The sequence below is a fragment of the Hyperolius riggenbachi genome, chromosome 3, assembly GCF_040937935.1.
Source record: "Hyperolius riggenbachi isolate aHypRig1 chromosome 3, aHypRig1.pri, whole genome shotgun sequence".
NCBI classification, from domain to species: domain Eukaryota; kingdom Metazoa; phylum Chordata; class Amphibia; order Anura; family Hyperoliidae; genus Hyperolius; species Hyperolius riggenbachi.
The window spans coordinates 67215163-67235909 of NC_090648.1; the positions used below are offsets into that span (position 1 = coordinate 67215163).

Consider the following 20747-nt stretch of genomic DNA (forward strand, 5'->3'; position numbering starts at 1 on the left):
AATCCAAACCCACCAGCTCGTATGCCCTGGCAAACCTGATTTATCCATTCACACCGATCGATGTGGATGAACAAATCATTGCCAGAGTTCTTTTTTGATACAAAGTGTTTGCCAAAGCATATGAATCCCCAACACCACTCCTCGGCCCATATGCCTCGGCAAACGTATCTTTTTGACTGCGGAGGAGAAATCTCGTCCTGCAGCGCTGCATGCACCGACTTGTGTGTAAGCTGACAGACGCGCAACGTTCTGTCAGGATGCACCATCAGTGCTGCAGCTGGTTAGTCGTTCGCTCGGTCCACCTGGAAGGTTATTGGATGGAAAAAGAGAAAAAAAACCCCAAAAAACAAGCAAGCAGCAAAGCAATTACTTCATTAACATTAATAACCTTTGAACTTTTTTAATAAAAAACTTAACATTGCAAACCAAACATTAACTTCTTTGCTTACCTGTTTTTTGTTTTTTTTTAACTTACCTCCCGAGGACAAACCTCTCCTCCCCCATGGAACAATGTGCGAAGTGCAAATTGCACAGAGTTGTGGCGAAATACATTACGCAATTTGTCCCAAGTGAAAGGAGAGGTTTCTGGCAGCCCTGTGTATTAGGGTCTCTGGAAACCCGATGTTTGGTTTCACACTGCATATTGACATATCCGGTGGGTCGAGCCCGCCGCACCGTATCGTCCAAAACAGACCTTCAGGCAATACCACAAGAGTAGCATTGGGCCTAGTAATGAACTGCGTCGCCATAGACTAACATGACTTCCGCGCCGATCGATATTGCCACAGAAGCCACGCAGTAACGTAGGCATGCACTAGCGTTAAGTCAAGCACTTCCGGCGTAGGGGGGGACCGCAAAGTGTGACTTTTGCTAGGCATTTTGCCCTAACGCATCGCAGCAGTGTGAAATAGCACTGAGAGACCCTTGTGTGCCTACCGCTGTGTGTGGAGTTCCCTACTCTCTAATAGTGTACCTGCTCGTGGTACCTCTCAAAACACTCCCCTAGGCATAGGCCAGGCTGGTCAGGACAGGTGGGACAATAAACAGTGGTGTCACGCCTTATTCCAGCCCTGCTGCAGACACGACAGCGTTTTCTTCGGATTCGTTGACCTGGGGTAGTCGGAATTGGATAGGCGTAATGCCTTCCATGCAGCCGGCTAGTTGCATCTTGGGGTTGGGCCACGGCACCTCCTGGATACAGGAGTTCCATCACGATCTGTTTATTAAATTGAATAAACGAGCCAGTTCTCCCAGCCTTACTGTAGAGAACAAAGCTGTTGTAAATTGCCAATTGAATGAGGTAAAAAGACACTTTTTTATACCAGCGTCTTGTTTTTCGGGCAACTAAATAGGGCGCTAACCTTTGGTCATTGAAGTCCACCCCTCCCATGTTAGTATTATACTCGTGGACGACAAGGGGTTTTTCAATGACCTTAGTTCGCCGTTGAATTTCAACTGTCGTATCTGCGTGAATGGTGGACAGGAAGTAAACCTCCCTCTTGTCCTTCCATTTCACCGCGAGCAGGTCGTCAGCACACAAGGCGGCCCTCTGCCCCCGTTGAAGTCTGGTGGTAATGAGCCGTTGGGGGAAGCCCCGGCGACTATGCCGCACGGTGCCACAGCATCGGATTTTTTCTATTTTTAAGTGCTGAAAGAGGGCCACACTTGTGTAATAATTGTCCACAAAAAGATGGTACCCCTTCTGGAACAAGGGTGACACCAAGTCCCACACAACCTTTCCACTGCTCCCCAGGTAGTCAGGGCATCCGACCGGCTCCAATTTTGAGTCTTTTCCCTCATAGACCCTAAAATAAGATGTATAGCCTGTCGCCCTTTCACAGAGCTTATACAGTTTCACCCCATACCGGGCGCGCTTGTTTGGGATGTACTGTTTGATGCGAAGGCGCCCGGTAAAGCGTATGAGGGACTCGTCTACGCAGATGTCCTGGTCAGGGGTATAAGCATCTGCAAATCTGGATGACAGGTGGTCTATGAGGGGTCGAATTTTGTGGAGCCGGGCAAAAGCAGGGTGGTCACTTCGATGACAGGTTTCGTTGTCATTGAAGTGCAGGAAGCGCAGGATGTTCTCAAATCGTGTCCTGGACATGGCAGCAGAGTACAGGGGAACATGATGTGCTGGGTCCGTAGACCAATAAGACCGCAACACATTCTGCTTTACTAGTCCCGTGTGAAGGAGAAGGCCCAAAAAAATTTTCATTTCGGAAACTTGGACTGGTTTCCACCGAAAAGGCTGGGCAAGGTACTTTTCCGGATTGGCGGTTATATATTGTGTGGCCTTACGGTTGGTCTCTGCCACAATTAAGTCCAAGAGATCCTGGGTGAAGAACAGATAGAAAAAGTCTAGGGCCGATCCTAGATTATCTGTCTCCACCTGGACTCCAGACTGGGCGGTGAAAGGGGGAAGTACGGGTGCGGCGGAATCAGGGGATTGCCAATTTGGGTTTGCCAGCACCTCTGGTAAATTAGGGGTAGTACGGGCCCGTCTTCTTGGTGGCTGCGACTGGGATCTTACTGCACGTGCCACCGAACCAGTTTCAACTTCCATGCTGGTGCTCGCCACTTCACCAGGGTCTACGGAAGTACTGGTGCTAGGTCCAGGAGATGTTGTGCTGCTGGTGCCTGGCCCACCATGAAATCTCAGACCAGCACGAACACCACTCTGCTGCCCTTGAGGCTGATCCTGCGCCACCTGCGGTCCAACAACATGGGGTGTGGTACGCCTGGCTTTAGCCGGGACCTCAACCTCGTCATCACTATCGGTCAGTGAGCCACTGCTCAATTCAGGTTCAAACTCTGACCCGGAAGATTCGTCGAATGAGGCGTCCCAATCGTCCTTATCCGACTGGGCCATGTATCTGAGAACCTCATCATCGGAATACCCCTTTCTTGCCATGGTGGGCTGCTAAATTTAGGGGGTATTCCTCTGAGACTACGCAGAAAAAAGAGCACCTACCTAGCAAAAGGGAGTATTTGAGAGGTAGAAAGCTGTGCTCACTGAGTTTTGATAAAAAAAATAAATCAAAACTGAGGTTTACAGTGCCACAGCTATTGTACAGTGTTTTTTGCAGTGATCAGAAAAAAAATTCTGTCACTGCGGTGGGGCGGGCTGAACGCAAGTGCAGGCGAACGATCAGGCCTGATCGGGCAAACACTGCGTTTTTTTTTGTGGATCCTAGTGACCCTAATAGATCTGACTGCGATCAGTAATGATCACTTACAGATACTATATAGTACCAATGTTGATTAGCGACAGTGATGACGCTAATTAGTGACTGTGGTGCAGTGGGCTGAGCACTAACTGACACTTACAAAGGGGCCTAGCTAACTGGCCTAACTGCTAACACTAGTGATACTAAAAAAGTGACAGTTTTCACTGTTTTTAGATCACTTGGATAGTGACAGGGGGGTGGTGGCGAGTGGGGAATCGGAGGCAATCAGAAACAATCACAGGACAATCAAAGGCAATCACAGGGCAATCGCAGGCCAATCACGGGGCACTCAATTCCCGGGACAATCAAAGTCAATCACAGGGCAATCAAACCAATCACGACACAATCAAAGCCGATCACAGGCCAATCAAAGCAAATCACAGGCCAATCACAGGCCAATCACAGGGCAATCGAACCAATCACGACACAATCAAAGCTGATCACAGGCCAATCACAGGGCAATCAAAGCCGATCACGGGACAATCAAAGCCGATCACGGGACAATCAAAGCCGATCACGGGACAATCAAAGCCGATCACGGGACAATCAAAGACTATCACAGGCCAATCAAAGGGCAATCACAGGGCAATCACGGGACAATCAAAAAAAATCACGGGACAATCAAATACAATTACAGCACAATAAAATTGAATGTCAGCACAATGAAATTGAATGTCAGCACAATCAAATACAATTGCAGCACAATCAAATACAATGCACCGGGAAGGTGATTGGGGGGGGGGAAGGGGGGCTGAGGGCGATCTAAGGGTGTGGGGGGTTGATTAGGTGCCCGCACGGGGCAGACTGGGTCCTGATCTGGTGGGTGGCAGACACAGGGGGTGACGATAGGAGATCAGTGAGGGATTACAGGGGAGAATAGATGTAAACAATGCACTGGGGAGGTTATCAGGAGGGGGGGGTCTGAGGGCAATCTGAGGGTCTGGGTGGGTGATCAGGTGCCCCCAAGGGACAGTTTAGGGTCTGCGCTGATGGGTGGTGGTGACAAGGGGTGATAGATGGGTGATAGACAGGTGATCAGTGGGTAAGACAGCTATATAGCTGTATACAGCATACAGGGGGGTGGTCTGGGAGGGGGGTCTGGGGGGGATCTGAGGGTAGGGGGGGTGATCAGGGGACCCTAGGAGGCAGTTAGGGACCTAACCTAGGGGATAGCGTCCCTAGATAGTGACAGGGAGTGATTGATGGGTTTTTAGGTGGGTGGTGGGGTGCAGATGCTGGTGTGCTGGGGTGGTCAGGGGGGTTCTGAGGGCTGGGGTGGGCGATCGGGGGGTCTGTGTGGGTGAAAATGTGTTGTGTTACACTTAGCTGCAAGGCTGCTGTCCTCTCTGATGGTCGCACGACGAGTGACCATCAGCGGAGGAGGCAGCCAGTATAATACACTTTGTTACAATAACAAAGTGTATTATACTCCTCTGATTGGCCGGATCGCCGCATTTGAAACCCGCCGGCGCTGCTAATTGGCCGGCGGGTTTCCGTGCAGTGGGCGGAGCCTATTGCCGGCGGCGATCGCGTCATTGATGACGCGATCGCCGCACAGCCACCGCTGATGCCGCCCCCGCCGATGGGCGTATTGCGGTCGTTTGGGCCCGGTCTTTGCCGCCGCCCATCGGCTGGGGGCGGTCCTCAAGTGGTTAAAAGTGGTTAAAAACAGTTTTAAAAAGTTTGTTTATTAACAAACAAAATGGCCACCAAAACAGGAAGTAGGTTGATGTACAGCATGTCCACACATAGAAAATACATCCATACACAAGCAGGCTGTATACACCCTTCCTTTTGTATCTCAAGAGATCATTGTGTGTTTCTTTCCCCCTTCTGCTCTCATGCACTGAAGTTTCAGGCTGCTCTTTTCTTCTTGCAAACAGCTTTGCCCTTGTCTGTAATCCTCAGTATGTGAAAGCCCAGCCAGCTCAGAGGACGATTTATCCAGCTTGTAAAAGATAAGAGAGAATCTGCCATAATCTAAATAACACACAGGCAGTGTGCAGAGAGGGGCCTGGAGGGGGGAGATTCAGCACAGAACCACAACACTGAAGAACTTGGCAGCCTTCCAGACACAGGCTGACAAGTGAAAGATACATTGATTTATTACAGAGATGGTTATAGTAGAAAGTGCTGCAGTAAGCCAGAACACATTAGAATAGCTTTTGGAACTTGTAGGATGATAAAAAACAGGATGCAATTTTTGTTACGGAGTCTCTTTAAATGTCCTCATTAATCCCCAGATACCATCCCACCTGGAAACCTTACTCCCCCCAGGGGACCCACTTGTCTTAGCTGGGTCACCTCCTCTCACTCCCGTATCCAGGACTTCTCATGTGCATCATCTCTCCTTTGGAACTCTCTCCCACAGCCAATCCGTCATGCTCTGAGTCTGGAAACCTTCAAACGCACTCTGAAAACACACCTGTTCAGGCAAGCCTATAATTTGCTAAAGGTAGCATTGGAGGTTCACTCCCTTGTTTGCTAACCCCTTGTCTCCTTCCCTAATGTCTTGGATGTCCTGATTATACAGAGTTGTAAACATCTCATGTATCTACTCTCCCCACTATTGGCTTTGTACTATGTACAACGCTACGGGAGATGTTGGCGCCATATAAATAATAATATGCCCCCGGTATGGACTGAACACTCTTCTTCTCTAGTAGCACTTCATTTTGAATAGGGTAAGGTTTTGCAGCTGCACCCATGTTCCCACTCTGGTGATCCCCATAGATTATTCTCCGTCTTCACAGGGTCAGAAGAGCTTTTAGGGATCTCACAAAGCTTGGTGGCAAAAACTAACAGCACTACCGGCTTTCCATACAATAAAATGATCCGATTTTACGGCAATTCAAAAATCGCAAGCTTTTTTTTTTTTCATTCGAGTGAAAAATCTGATCGGATTTCCCGTTTTCTTTGCTTTTTATCAATCCGGAATGCCTGATATTTTTCTTCAATCTTTCTAAAGATTGTATGGTGTGTGTTAGATTGTCAATTTATTAATATATACACCCTAGCAATTTTGTCAGAGTTTCCAATCATTTTTATCATAATTGGGGAAAAAATTGAACATATATGTGTGGTACATTGGTCAGATTTTTGAAATGTTACAATCAGTCAGAAAAATTGATTGCAATTCTTAAATTGAACAAATATATAAAAAATTGTATGGTGTGTGGCCACCTTTAGTGTGATCAGTGCAATGAGTAGAGAGTGTAGGAAGTCTTACCCCCATGCCGGATATGTTAGGCAGAAGGTTCTCCTCTGGTATCTCCACATCTTCCATCAGGATCATGCCGGTGGTAGAAGCTCGCAGGGAGAACTTGCCCTCTATTTTGGGTGTGGAGAGACCCTTGGTTCCTCTCTCTATGAGGAAGCCTCGGACTCTGCCATCCTCACACACTGCCCACACCAAACACAGGTCTGCGATGGGGGAGTTGGTGATCCTATACAAAGGAGTGGACAGAAAATAAACATATTATGTGAATCTAAATAAAGCAACCCTGCAGCGGGGGAAAAAAAAAAAAGTATGATATAATAAATTGATGTGTACTACGGATAGGGAATAGAACATTAGTAGCAAATAAAAGTCTTGTATGTTTATTTTCAGTAGTACAGCTTTATTTATAACATTGCATGATTCTGTCATATTTGCAATTTAGAATCCACACTCGGTCCTTTAAACTATAAAGCAAAGCAGAAATAATAACCCTTTGAACTTTCCTGCAGTAAAGCCTTATCTCAAGCTGTCTCGCTGTTTCTTGGCTGTTTAAGTGCTTCAGAAAACAGGACTGTATTCAACCCAGTGGGTGGAAAAGCTCAGAGAAGCTCTTTTGAATAGATGACAGTTGAAGTTTTTTTAACTCTTCCTGTACTGGAAAACAATGAGACTCTTGTCTTTGCTACTTAGCTGTAGTACACATACAATTCATTATCTCAGACGTGCATTTTCACTTCAGGTTTGTTGCATTTGTGCTAATCCTTCTGTACTGCAGCATATCCTCTTCCAGTGTACGCCTTTGTTAAAGAGGCATATAGTAGAATGCAGTCAATTATTCAGGATACCAACTTTTACGGTAATTTTCCTGGTTTTAGCACCAGAAACACTTCCTATATCTATAGACTGCTTAGCCTAAACTGATTATTATCTTGTCAGATCTGACAAGATTAGCTGCATCGATAAAGACAAAAGAAATACCGAGAGCCCAATATAGTGTAGTATGCAAAACAAGGAGTTGGAAATGAAAAGTATATAATGTATATACTCACAAACGTGGGTTACCTCCTAGGTAACCACTGTGTAGGCAGGTGAGGAGATTAGACCTGTCCCCACTCAGGATTAAACGTCGCTCTCTGTAGATAAGGAAAAGATGGAGATCAACCCTTCCACCAGGGGTGGATATTGGTAATGTAATGCTGGATGCACACGGTGCGTTCGCGCACTCGATTTCCCGCTCGATTCCGTCGATTCGTTTATTTCCAACATGTCCGATTTGGATTTCGATGGATCGTTAGGTCGATTTGGCATACTTTGCATGCGAATCGACCTAACGATCCATCGAAATCCAAATCGGACATGTTGGAAATAAACGAATCGACGGAATCGAGCGGGAAATCGAGTGCGCGAACGCACCGTGTGGATCCAGCATAAGAGTGAACAGAGGTGCCAGCAGGATAAAAGGTTCTAAAAGGCTTAAAATCCCTCAGGAGGTGGTGGTGGACTCACCTCCACGAAGCAGACAAGATACCGTCAGGTTTATGACAACAGGTTTATTAATATACTCCAAAACAAACAGTGCAACGCGTTTCACGGGTATGTTCCCGCTTCCTCAGGCAATAAACAGATAAGAGTACACAGTATAGTCTCAAGACACGAATAGCGCCTCTATCTGTTTATTGCCTGAGGAAGTAGGAACATACCCGTGAAACGCATTGCACTGTTTGTTTTGGAGTATATTAATAAACCTGTTCTCATAAAACTGACGGTATCTTGTCTGCTTCGGGAGGCGAGTCCACCACCACCTCCTGAGGGATTTTAAGCCATTTAGAACCTTTTATCCTGCTGGCGCCTCTGTCCACTCTTATATTACCAAGATTAGCTGCATGCTAGTTTCAGGGTTGTGATTCAGACACTACTGGAGCCAAATAGACCAGTAGAACTGCCAGGCAACTGGTATTGTTTAAAAGTAAATAAATATGGCAGCCTTCATATTCCTCTCACTTCAGTTGTCCTTTAAGTCAATACAGACTAGTTCAGGCAGGAAAAAAAATCTTCATGTAGTTAATAAATGGCAGCAGTAAGTTAGTGTGGTCTCTTCTAGTACACGACACCTCAAAGTACTGATGTGACCTCTAGGGGGAGACTGCAGTCATTTTATTTACTGCAGCATAAGTTCCACTGTGGAACGTTCACTGCATAGGACAGCAAGTTGCAGTGATGCCACCTTCCATAAATCTGCAAACCTCTAAACCAAGAGAGGTCTTTAAAGGGAACCCGAGGTGAGAGGGATATGGAGGCTGACATGTTTATTTCCTTTTAAATAACGCACATTGCCTGGCTGTCCTGCTGATCCTCTGTCTCTAATACTTTGAACAAGCATGCAGATCAGATATCCATGGCAAATCTAACAAGATTAGCTGCATGTGTGATTCTGAAAGATCAGCAGGACTGCCAGGCAACCAGCATTGTTTTAAAAGGAAATAAATATTGCAGCTTCCGTTATGCTAGGTACACACGATACAATTTTCTGGTAGATTTACCTGCCAGATCGATTATTTCCAACATCTCCAATCTGAATTTCGATCAATTTTCCGATCATTTCTATGGAAATCGATCACAAAATGGATCGCAATTCAGATCGGACATGTTGAAAAAAAATTGATCTGGCAGGTAAATCAGCTAGAACATTATATTGTGAGTACCTAGCATAAGTCTCTCACCTCAGGTTCCTTTTAGCTACACTTTGAGAAAGATGGAAGAGACTCTAGCTAGGATTGAGCTGAAGAGCCTGTTCATGTTGTGCTTCCCTCTTTGCAAGCTGTAACCTGATTGGACAGCTATCAGCCTATCACACTGTATTTCCCCATCTTGCTGGCTTGGTGATGCATCCATAGTGGAGGTGACAGTACCAGGTTTTGGATCCGTTCAGGGTGTAGGTTTTGCTGGAGGGGTTGTACTTCGCTCTGGTCTCCATCCCAGCCGGGTCACTTCCGTGATTGGGTTCTGTGAGGCCAAAACAGCCCACCATCTCTCCTCTGGCTGCAGGGAAAACACAGGATTGTTACAATGTTACTATTCACACTTCCTGTGAATCAGGGGAACAAGTCAGCATTGTTCATTCCCACAGTTTAATTGGCACTTTTCTCTTGCCATAAAATAAATAAATAAAAAAATGCTGCTCCCTTAACACAAACCTGTTTCAAAATAAAAGCTGAAAAAATAAAAACTAACCCAAGTATAGGGAAGCCTCTGGATGCCTCAGAGTCTTTTCATTACCTCCTGGCCGGGGCCCTAATGCTCTTCCTGGTCTGGCTCCTCACCGCGTACAAGCATGGTCGTTCTGCGCATGCACAAGTATGTTCAGCAACTACCCAACAGCACGGAGGAAAAAGCTGTGCATGTCCAGTTATGTACGACTGGGCAGCCACAAAGCATACTTGCGCATGTGCAGTATGGGCGCACATGTACACAGACAATATACAGTATATGTTATGGCCAGAACCCGAAGTCTGGCCACTTCGGGTTCTGGTCGGTCAGAACTAGAAGTGACCGTCACACAGTGACCAGTACCCGGAATGAAATGATTCCAGGCAGCTCGGTTATTCTTTTACGGCTCTGGCTCCGCCCCCTTGCCCATACCCTACATGCAATGCACACAGCTCAATAATTTATTTACCGGGCTGGCTGGGATCTGCACGGAAGGGCTGCCGCCTCCTTTAATTCATGGGATCCTCAGTATCAGAAAAATCAGTATGATGTCCGCTCAACCTTGATTTCTAGGAACAGAGCTGGAACCAGGTAACTCATTCCCAAAACATTGACAGTAAAAAGGGTGAAGTTCCGCTCATGATCCTCAGTATGCTGTGCCCCGGGGCAGCTACTACAGCTCCTCTACTCTCTCCACAACTAGGGCCCGTTTCCACTAGAGCGAATCTGCATGCTTGAAGCCGGAAGGGGGAAGTGCAGTAGTGAGTCTTGCATCGCGTCCCATAGGTTGAGTGGAGTGATACGCATAGAAGCCAAACTGACTTCTGGGTAAGTAACCCCCTGTCTCCCGTGCTCACACCTGGGGCAATTAAGCCTCATTTTAATGCCGGAATCGAATGGCTTCCTACTCGGAATCCCATCGCTGGTAAGCACACCAGGCTTGTCAAAAACAAATCCTAATTTGTTGTCAATTGTTTTGGGGCGAGGCAGGGTCCCCTTCCTCAGAACAGTGCAGACATATGACGACTTCTAACATTGTATGTCTGCACTGTTCTGAGGAAGGGGACCCTACACGTCCCTGAAACAATTGTCAACATATGGTGTTTGACGTATAAACTGAGGAATAAAATTACGCTTTGCTTTTGCGAAGCCTGGTGTGCCAACCAATTGCATTATGTGTACCTAATGCTAGGTCCACACTATGAGATTTTCTGGCAGATTTACTGTCAGATCTATTCGATTGTAAGCTTGCCATTAGATTGTAAGCTCGCAAGGGCAGGGTCATCCTCCTAATGTTTACTGTTTTTGCAACAATATTTATGCTGCTTGGAACTCTGCTGTACATTTGTTAGTTGTATCTATTTCCCCTTGGCGTCTTATTGTGCTTTGTAAAGCGCTGCGGAATATGTTGGCGCTATATAAATAAAAAAAAATAATAATAATATTATTATTTCCAACATGTCCAATCTGATTTCCGATCAATTTTCCAATCGATTTCCGACTGTTTTCCTTTCACTGCTATTGGAAATCGATCAGAAAATGATCGGAAATCAAATCAGACATGTTGGAAATGATCGATCTGACAGGAAATCTGCCAGGAAATCTCAGTGTGTACCTAGCATTACACAGCAATTCCTTTCAGTTCTAATAAATTCAGTTCTAATAACAGCAAAAAGTCTAGGTAATGGAAGGTCATTATGGAAAACCTAATTGTTTATGTATGTGGCTGAAGGCTGTTTATTTTGCTTAAAGGACCACTATCGCGAAAATCGTAATATTTAAAATGCATGTAAACGCATTCAAATAAGAAGTACATTTCTTCCAGAGTAAAATGAGCCATAAATTACTTTTCTCCTATGTTGCTGTCACTTACAGTAGGTAGTAGAAATTTGACAGAAATGACAGGTTTTAGGCTAACCCATCTACTCATGGGGGATCCTCGGGGGTTTCTTTATCTCCAAAAGCACTTAGCGAATGGCAGTTGCTCCGTCCAACTGCCAAGCAGGGAGGCTGGCCCGCATCTATGTATACATCCTTTTTAGGTACAGTCTTTATAAAGAATAAAAGCCATGCTGAGAATCCCCCATAATGATATAGACTAGCCCAAAACCTTTCGGTTCTGTCTGATTCCTACTACCTACTGTGAGTGACAGCAACATGGGAGAAAAGTAATCTATGGTTAATTTTACTGTGGAAGAAACACACTTCTTATTTGTATGTTATTACATGTATTTTACATTTTACTTTTTTTTTGCAAAAGGTGGTCCTTTAACTTGTCTAGGCAAGCATGATAAAACCACAGTAGGCTGGCAATGGTGTACAAGGACCCCGTGTCCTATTCCTATAAGGTGGACCAGTTTTATACCCTTTTCAAAAATGTACACCCCTCAGAGCCCTTATTCTGTGAGATGTAGACAGACTGCAGAGTGATGACCTGTAAGAGCTATTCCTCCTATGTCAGGTCACTCAGGGATTGCTTGTTCTCCTGAATCTCGGTTCCGCTATATCTACTTCTCTTTACGGTTACACTGTACAAGGCAAGCCACTTAGCTGTGTAATAATCTGCACTGCCCATGTCACTTGTTTTGTTTACTATTTACTTGTACTCTGGCATGGGAAATACTGGCGCCATATCAATCCATGTCAGTTATGTTATAGAGGCAGATACTAACCGATCTATACGCATGTCTTGATGTGGGAGGAAATAATAAAGGGAGGCTTGGTTCACACTAAGCTGCAGCGGTATTGCATAAATGGCAAGCAAGTCCCTCTGCCCTCTGAGGTAACACGACTGACAGGAAGTCTGCTGTCAATACACAACAGTGGCTATAATGTGAACTGCGGGGTGGATGCACCGTACATGTTTTGTGAATACAGTGTACCTCTATGGCAGGGTAAATATGTCCACAATCCCGATACCCCATGTATGCAGTAGAGACGTTACTCCGTATATATGGCCAGTGAATGATAATAAGTAAGGGCCCGTTTCCGCTAGAGTTATGGATGCGATGCGATGCGACCATTGCGCCACATTTAGCCGCAAGCACTTCCGGCCAGTGACCAGATATCCGGATGCGGCAATGGGGGAATCGTATGCTGTGGAATACTTCAGCATGTTATCTGTAATTTCCCTGTGCCACATTGTACCAGATCATATAAGTAAATTTGCATCAATGGTAACTACTCTATTGACGTGAATTGGTTGCATTTTGATTGCGATGCGCTTGTAGAGGAAACGGACCCTAAGCCAGAAGTAGTGACCTCTAGCGTGGCTCACCCAGTTTGGGAAGGTATTTCTGCTTCTGCTCCTCTGTCCCGTAGGCGTTGATAGGATGCATCACCAGTGAGGACTGGACACTCATGACTGAGCGGTAGCTGCTGTCAACTCTCTCCACCTCTCTCGCTAGAAGTCCATACGCCACATAAGAAGTCCCGGCGCAGCCGTAACCTGTAATGAGTGGAGACGGGAGCCGTTAGATATCCATCATCCTATCTGCTTTTCCACAAACTTGCCATCATTTAGGAACTTAAAGAGAAACTCCAACCAAAAATTGAACTTTATCCCAATCAGTAGCTGATACCCCCTTATACATGAGAAATCTATTCCTTTTCACAGACCATCAGGGGGCTCTGTATGGCTGATATTGTGATGAAAACCCTCCCACAAGAAAAGTTCGAACTTTTGGCAGTTTCCTGTCTGTGAACCTTGCTGCATTGTGGGAAATAGCTGTTTACAGCTGTTTCCAACTGCCAAAAACCACGCAGCAGCTACATCACCTGCCAACACTAAAATGTTCACTGGAGTTCCTGGAGGAACTCCAGTGAAAATAATTTATTAAAAAAAAGTGCTTAATTTGTACAATAATTATTTATAAAATGATTTAGTCAGTGTTTGCCCATTGTAAAATCTTTCCTCTCCCTGATTTACATTCTGACATTTATCACTTGGTGACATTTTTACTGCTGGCAGGTGATGCCAGTGGAAGTAGCTGCTGCTTACTTTTTTTTGGCAGTTGAAAACAGCTGTGAACAGCTATTTTCCACAATGCCACGAGGTTCACAGACAAGAAACTGTCAGCACCATGGTCCTCACAGTTTCCTGTGGGAGGGGTTTCACCACAATAAAAGGAATAAAGGAAACCTGAGATGAGGGAAGAAAAAAAAAATGTATACACACCAGAGTCTGTCAGGAGAAAAGCCCAATATAAATGTTCTGCCTCTTATGACAAAAGCGTGCATTGTAGCCTATGGGCTTGATTCACAAAGCGGTGCTAACCTACTTAGCACGTCTAAAGTCTTTAGGCATTCATACATACCTGGGGCTTCCTCGAGCGCCCTTCGGCCTGATGGCTCTGTCCCTGTCCTCTTCCTCCTCCTGGATCCTCTCTTATGGTTCCCGGTAGCTTCGGCCAGTCGGTGTAGGTGCAATGAAACCGTGTGCGCTCCCCTGTTGCATTCCCGCAGCAGGCAGCGCATGTTCAGTATGCCTGACTCCTGAAGTTACCGGGAGCCATAACGGAGGTGGAGCACAGCGGCGAGGGACAGAGCAGACTTCCAGGGGGCTGGAGGAAGCCCCAAGTCTGTATGATTATTTTTTTTCTATTATTCATCTCAGGTTCTCTTTAAAGGGAACCTAAACTGAGAGGGATATGGATGTTTCTTTTTAAACAATACTAGTTGCCTGGCAGTCCTGCTGATCTCTTTGGCTGTAGTAGTGGCTGAATCACACACTTAAAACAAGCATGCAGCTAATCCAATCTGACATCAGTCAGAGCACATGATCTGCATGCTTGTTGAGGGGCTGTGACTAAAAGTATTAGAGACAAAGGATCAGCAGGAGAGTCAGGCAACCGGTATCATTTTAAAAGGAAAAATCCATATCCTTCTCAGTTTAGGTTCCCTTTAAGTCTGCTGTTCTGCACGTCACCTTAGCATGTCCTCTGAAACAATTAAATGTCAGAAAGAAGAGGTTTGTTTTCACTTCTTTGTTTCAACCCCTGGTGATGTATTTACAGTACGCAGGATGGATGTAGAGTAAGCAGGGACACTAATAAGTAAATCACTTATGTATAGACCTTGACTAATGTAAAGGACTTCAGTGTATTCAGCTTGTCAACTCACTTTTTTTTTCCTGCTGCAAGGCATACTTTAAAGGACAACTGATGTGAGAGGTATATGGAGGCTGCTATATTTATTTCCTTTTAAACAATACCAGTTGCCTGGCTGTTCTGCTGATCTATTTGGCTGCAGTAGTGTCTGAATCACACCAGAAACAAGCATTCAGCTAGTCTTGTCAGATCTGACAATAATGTCAGAAACGCCTGATCTGCTGCATGCTTGTTCAGGGTCTATGGCTAAAAGTATTACAGGCAGAGGATCTACAGGACAGCCAGGTAACTGGTATTGTTTAAATGGAAATAAATAAGGCAACCTCCACATCCCTCTCACTTCAGTTGTCCTTTAAGTGCAAATCCCCATTGGTGGCAAACCTCTGTCCTGACAGCTCTCCTTTAAATCTACTGGTATCTATCCAAAATGGAACCTTTTCTTTGAATGTGACTTGGCATTTCATTACCTTTAATAGTAGACCCCAAAACGCCCAGCTCTCCCATCTCCGACATAACCTCGCGGTCAAACACTGCAAACAGGAACACAAACAAGATTAACGTTTACGATTTCTGATGTGGTACATTAACCACTTCACCACTGAGGGGTTTTACCCCTTGACCACCAGAGCAATTTTCACCTTTCAGCGCTCTTTCCATTCATTCGTCTATAACTTTATTATTACTTATCGCAATGAAATGAACTAGAACTTGTTTTTTTCGCCACCAATTAGGTTTTTAGGTGGGACATTATGCCAAGAATTATTTTATTCTAAATGTGTTTTAATGGGAAAATAGGAAAAAATGTGGGAAAAAAAATATTTTTCAGTTTTCGGCCATTATAGTTTTTAAATAATGCATGCTACTGTAATTAAAACCCATGAAATGTATTTGCCCATTTGTCCCGGTTATAAAACCGTTTAAATTATGTCCCTATCACAATGTTTGGCGCCAATATTTTATTTGGAAATAAAGGTGCATTTTTTCAGTTTTGCATCCATCCCTAATTACAAGCCCATTGTTTATAAAGTAACAGTGTTATACCCTCTTGACATAAATATTTAAAAAGTTCAGTCCCTAAGGTAACTATTTATGTTTTTTTTTTTATGTATATTTTTTATTATTATTATTATTGCAAAAAAAAAAAAAAATAAATTAGGGAGTGTGGGAGGTAATGAGTTAATTTATTGTGTAAAATGTATGTGTTTGTATATGTAAAATGCTTTAGGGTGTAGTTTTACTATTTGGCCACAAGATGGCCACAGTGTGTTTGTTTACATGCGACCTGTAAGCGTCCGGAAGGACGCTTACAGGAAGTAGTAAGAGGCTGGGAAGATCACAATGATCGCGCTGTTTCTAATAGAAACAGCGGATCATTGTGGGGGCTTAGATCAACGAACGGGAATGGATTTTCCCGTTCATTGATCCTCGGGCAAGCGGACGGCAGCGCACACGAGCGGCGGGAGCGCAGACAGCGGCGGTAGCGCGGAAGGTACGAATTTCTCCGTCCCTGGTTTTTAGGGGGAAAAAAAGGGACGGAGAAATTCGTACCGCGGGGGGTAAAGTGGTTAAGGCTTGGTTCACACACAAATCTGTACATTTCTGGTCCAGTCCAGTACTGTCCTGTCAGTTTTGCATCAGTGTTACCTGACTGGACCAGAAATGTACACCTTTTATGTGTGAACACAGCCATAGAAGCATATACAAAACTAATACAAAGCGAACAGGACTGGACTAGACAGGAAATGTACACATTTTATGAGTGAATAATAGAAACCGGATACAAAACTAATACAGCAGAGTCCCCGTTATCTGGAATTCAGGAAAGCGTAAATCTCAACTACCCGGCATGCCTGAGGGGATAACAAGGACCACTTTGGGGGCGGCTTTCTGTGGGAGCTAGCAGGCTGTGAAATACTTACCGAGGCTCCAGCGATGGCTGGCAATCTCCCTGAGCCTCCTCCAGGGCTCCTAGCGGCTTCCGGGATCTGTGTGTGGAAGCCAGAGTGTCACATGACCTGATGCAGGTCAGCTGACACTCCGCCTTTTAGAAAGCCGCTCCAAGCCCGCGATGAGATAGAGGGAGACTGGAGGCTCTGAGTATTTCAGAGGAGGTTTGCGCTATTTCATCCGGTTGCTCAACCGGCAAGCTCATGTATCCAGCATCAGGTGATCCCTGCTGGTGCCAGATACCAGGGACTATGCTGTACAATACTGAGAGGACTGTAGGTGGAGGGGGAAACACTAGGGGAAGAAAGCGGTCGGGGGGTTTCCATCGCGTTTGTTGTTTCATACACTGGATTTCTTCATAACAATTGAACTTTATAAGGAGTATGAACTGCGCTTAATTGGAGTCCAGGTACCCAATAACTGCTCCTGACTCCGCCTCCACAGGCCTGGGCACAGGATCGGTATACAGCAATGGGAACGCTCTATACTTGTGCTGTACACTTTTGAATGCTGCATCATTTTTGGAGAACTAAGATCCTCCATTTTGTTTGGCATTGTTTCTTGCAGTGCTATGTGTGCAAGGGTTAAAAGGCTTGATTCGCTAAACAGCACTAGTTAAAAACAACGTAGGAGTGGGATAGTGATACTTTACTAGCGCGGCTGCTACTTTGTTAACCCCCTTAGCATTATGATTCTTTCCGGATTTTAGGGACTAAATGCGGTGCAATTTTTTTTGCATGCTTTTAGATCCTAAAACCTTGAAAAAAAATCATGCTGCTAGGGAGATCTGCAGCAGCCCCAGAACTCACTCCCCTCCCTGGGATCCAGCGCTGCCGTTTCCCCTCCGTCCTCCGGGTGGTGATGTAACCCTACGGTGAGATTGCCGGCTGTCGTCACGGCGACAGATGGCGATCTCACCAGGGGGAAGCAGAGCCACGGAGGAGAGAAAGAATAGCAGCTGAAGTCGGGATCCCCCGGGAGGTGAGTGATAAACGCCTGCTGCGCGCTATACTCTGCATAGACCTCCCAGCGGCTACAACGAAGTAAGCTCGGGGTTGCCGCTCCTGGCTTGTTTTTTCCCCACCACGAGCTGAACTTGTGATTACCGCTAAGAAGGTTAATTAACGTAGTAGCGGCCGCACTAGTGAAGTAGCGTGGTTGCTATACTTCACAGAACCCGGCATTTAACCACTTCTGTGCCAGGGCTTTTTTTGCTGATCGGTGCTGCGTGAGCTCTCCAGCCCGCAGCACCGATCAGATAGCAGCCAGGGCGATCAGACTTCCCCCCCTTTTTTCCCCACTAGGGGGATGTCCTGCTGGGGGGGTCTGATCGCCGCCGGCTTGCTGCGCTTTGCGGGGGGGGGGGCTCTTCAAAGCCCCCCTCCGCAGCGCTTTCTGGCCTCCTTCCCCTTCCCTCCCTTTCCCTCCTCCTGTGAGCGGCGCAGGACGGATTTCCGTCCTGCGCCTGATGGGATAGGCTTCAGCCTATCAGATGCCGGCGATCCCCGGCCAATCAGAGGCCGGGGATCGCCGATCTCCTCTATGGCGCTGCTGCGCAGCATATATGTAAACAGCGGGGAAGATCTTCCCCATGTGTTTACATTTACCCTGCGAGCCGCGATCGGAGGCTCGCAGGGTGTTCACGGAGACACCCTCCGTGAACTGACATGGAACGGCCGCTCATACGAGCGGCCGTTTCCATGGAATCCACTTCAGGATTCAGGGGCGTACTTAAGCGTACGCAGAATCATGAAGTGGTTAAAGTAGCATAGGTTGCTATGTAAACATTGCACGTAACTAAGGAAGGCACGCTACACAGCATGACCACATGTAGCGTGCATACCGCTCCTAAGTTGTTTTTAACTTGTGCTGCTGCAGCAGCGCTGTTTAGCGAATCGAGCTCAAAGAGTCTACAAAGCCTAAATTACACATTCGATGGATCCCCTTCTGATGAATAGTTATGAGGTCTTGCTGTGTCTTTTTCTTTCAAGTCTCCCTACAAGCCTTGTATGGGCCGGCTTCCAGCACCTAGCCCCGCCCCCATACAGCCGAGCCTATAGCACTCTCTGAATTGGAGATACTGAGTGCCACGGCGCTCGTCTGCATGGGGGTGGAGCTCTGAGCTAGAAATCGGCACATAAGAGGGAGAATTTAAAGAAAAGCACATGGCAAGTCATAACTTTTTATCTGAAGGGGATCCGTCGAATGTGTCATTTAGGCTTTATAGTCTCTTTAATACTGATTTGTTTTTAATTTGTCCACATCCAATCACTTTCTTATTTATGGTCTGTGTAGGATAAGCTCACTCACCCTGTTTGTCTGAGCGGTAGCAGCAGAGACACAGAGAAGCCTTTGGTAACACCCACCTTCCTTGCGATTGGCCATGAGGATGCGGGGCATCAGCCTCTCCTGGCAGTAATCTCGGAAGCTGTCTCTTATCATGAGCTCATCCTCCGTCAACTGGGAGTCCAGACACAGCGCGTCCCGCCAATCAAATTGTGTTTGTGCTGGGAGAAAAACAAACAAACAACCAACGTGTTTTCAGCATATAAGATGCTCTGGACCTTAAGACACACCTAGGTTTAGAGGGCAAAAGCCAGGGGAAAAAAAATATACTAAACCTGGTGCGTCCATCAGGGCTGTGGAGTCGGTCCAAAAATCCACCGACTCCGACTCCTCAGTTTAGGATTCCACCGACTCCGACTCCTCTAATTTGCATATTACAATTTTGTTGATTAAAAGTATGTAACATGAAATTCGTCTCTTAACTGCCAACGCTTAGGAATTTTACAAGACAACTGAAGTGAGAAGGATATGTAGACTACTATATTTATTCCCTTTAGACTAAAACTAGTCCTTGGTAAGAATACTTGTAAAAGGTACAAACCGGAACAAAGAACATCTATCAGGCCCTAGGCAATGTAAGTGTGGGTACATGTAAGAATGATGTGCAGGTACTCTGCAGGGGAATGAGGAGATTGTAAACAGACAACACCTCTGTGTTCAATGTGCACAGCATTCTCAGTGGATTCCCTGCAGCTCTGTGGGGAGTGCATATGTAGAGTATAGTACTACTGTGTAACAAAGTAAACCTGAGACAGATGAAATTAAAGTTTTATACATACCTGGGGCTTCCTCCAGCCGCCTTCAGGATAATCAGTCCCTCGTTGTCTTCCTCCACCACCTGGATCTTCTGCTATGAGTCCAGGTACTTGAGCCAGTCGGGCGTAGTGCGCATGCACACACTCCGCCGCCAGGAGCATACTACACCTGTGCAGCACTATTGCGCAGGTGCAGAATGTTCCTGACTGTGGGAGCGGCATGCGGCCGGACAGCGCTGACTGGCTGAATTACCAGGACTCACAGCAGAAGATCCGGGTAGTGGAGGACAGCGAGGCACTGATTAGCCTGAAGGGGGCTGGAGGAAGCCCCAGGTATGTATAAAACTTTACTTTTCATCCGTCTCAGTTACCCTTTAATTTGTAGTCACCAAACCAAATTTTAACAACATATCAAATTATTTGATTTCATCAGCAAAGGGAGTGCATACATTTGCATAAATCAGCATCAATGCAGAATTATTTCCATCTCGTTGACCATCTCTATTAGTGACACAGCTACACATCAGGCTTTATTCTTACAGCATAGATGTTATTTAGTATATATAAGAGATTCCTGTGTACACATCATATATACAGACACAATCAGATATGATTATCTGACCTTAAAAATACGGGGACTGCTTTATTGAAGCAGCACAAGTAACTAATTTTGACTGGTTTATTTCATTTTTGTGGACTAAGCACAGCTTTTACTGTATATATACATTATTTTTAATGACTATTATCTGAGAAATAGAACGTTTTATCATATTTTCTATTTTAATTACAGTTACAAATTCATTAGGAGTCGGAGTCGGTGCATTTTTTCCCGACTCCAGGCACCCAAAATTGCCCGACTCCACGACTCCGACTCCACGACTCCGACTCCACAGCCCTGGCGTCCATAGTGCAGGAGCGCCTTGTAGATGTTCTA

The 20747-nt window shown here is 45.7% G+C and overlaps 1 protein-coding gene across 1 annotated transcript in view; it reads right to left on the minus strand.

The window, feature by feature from the left end:
- GCDH (glutaryl-CoA dehydrogenase) overlaps positions 1-20747 on the minus strand; it is a 57821-nt gene that overhangs the window by 17567 nt on the left and 19507 nt on the right. Inside the window, exons 5-9 of the mRNA XM_068274303.1 lie at positions 19079-19219; positions 15233-15295; positions 12935-13105; positions 9360-9489; positions 6460-6676 (exon numbers count right to left, since the gene is read on the minus strand). Coding sequence (XP_068130404.1) covers positions 6460-6676; positions 9360-9489; positions 12935-13105; positions 15233-15295; positions 19079-19219 — 722 coding nt within the window. The remainder of the gene's footprint in view (positions 1-6459; positions 6677-9359; positions 9490-12934; positions 13106-15232; positions 15296-19078; positions 19220-20747) is intronic.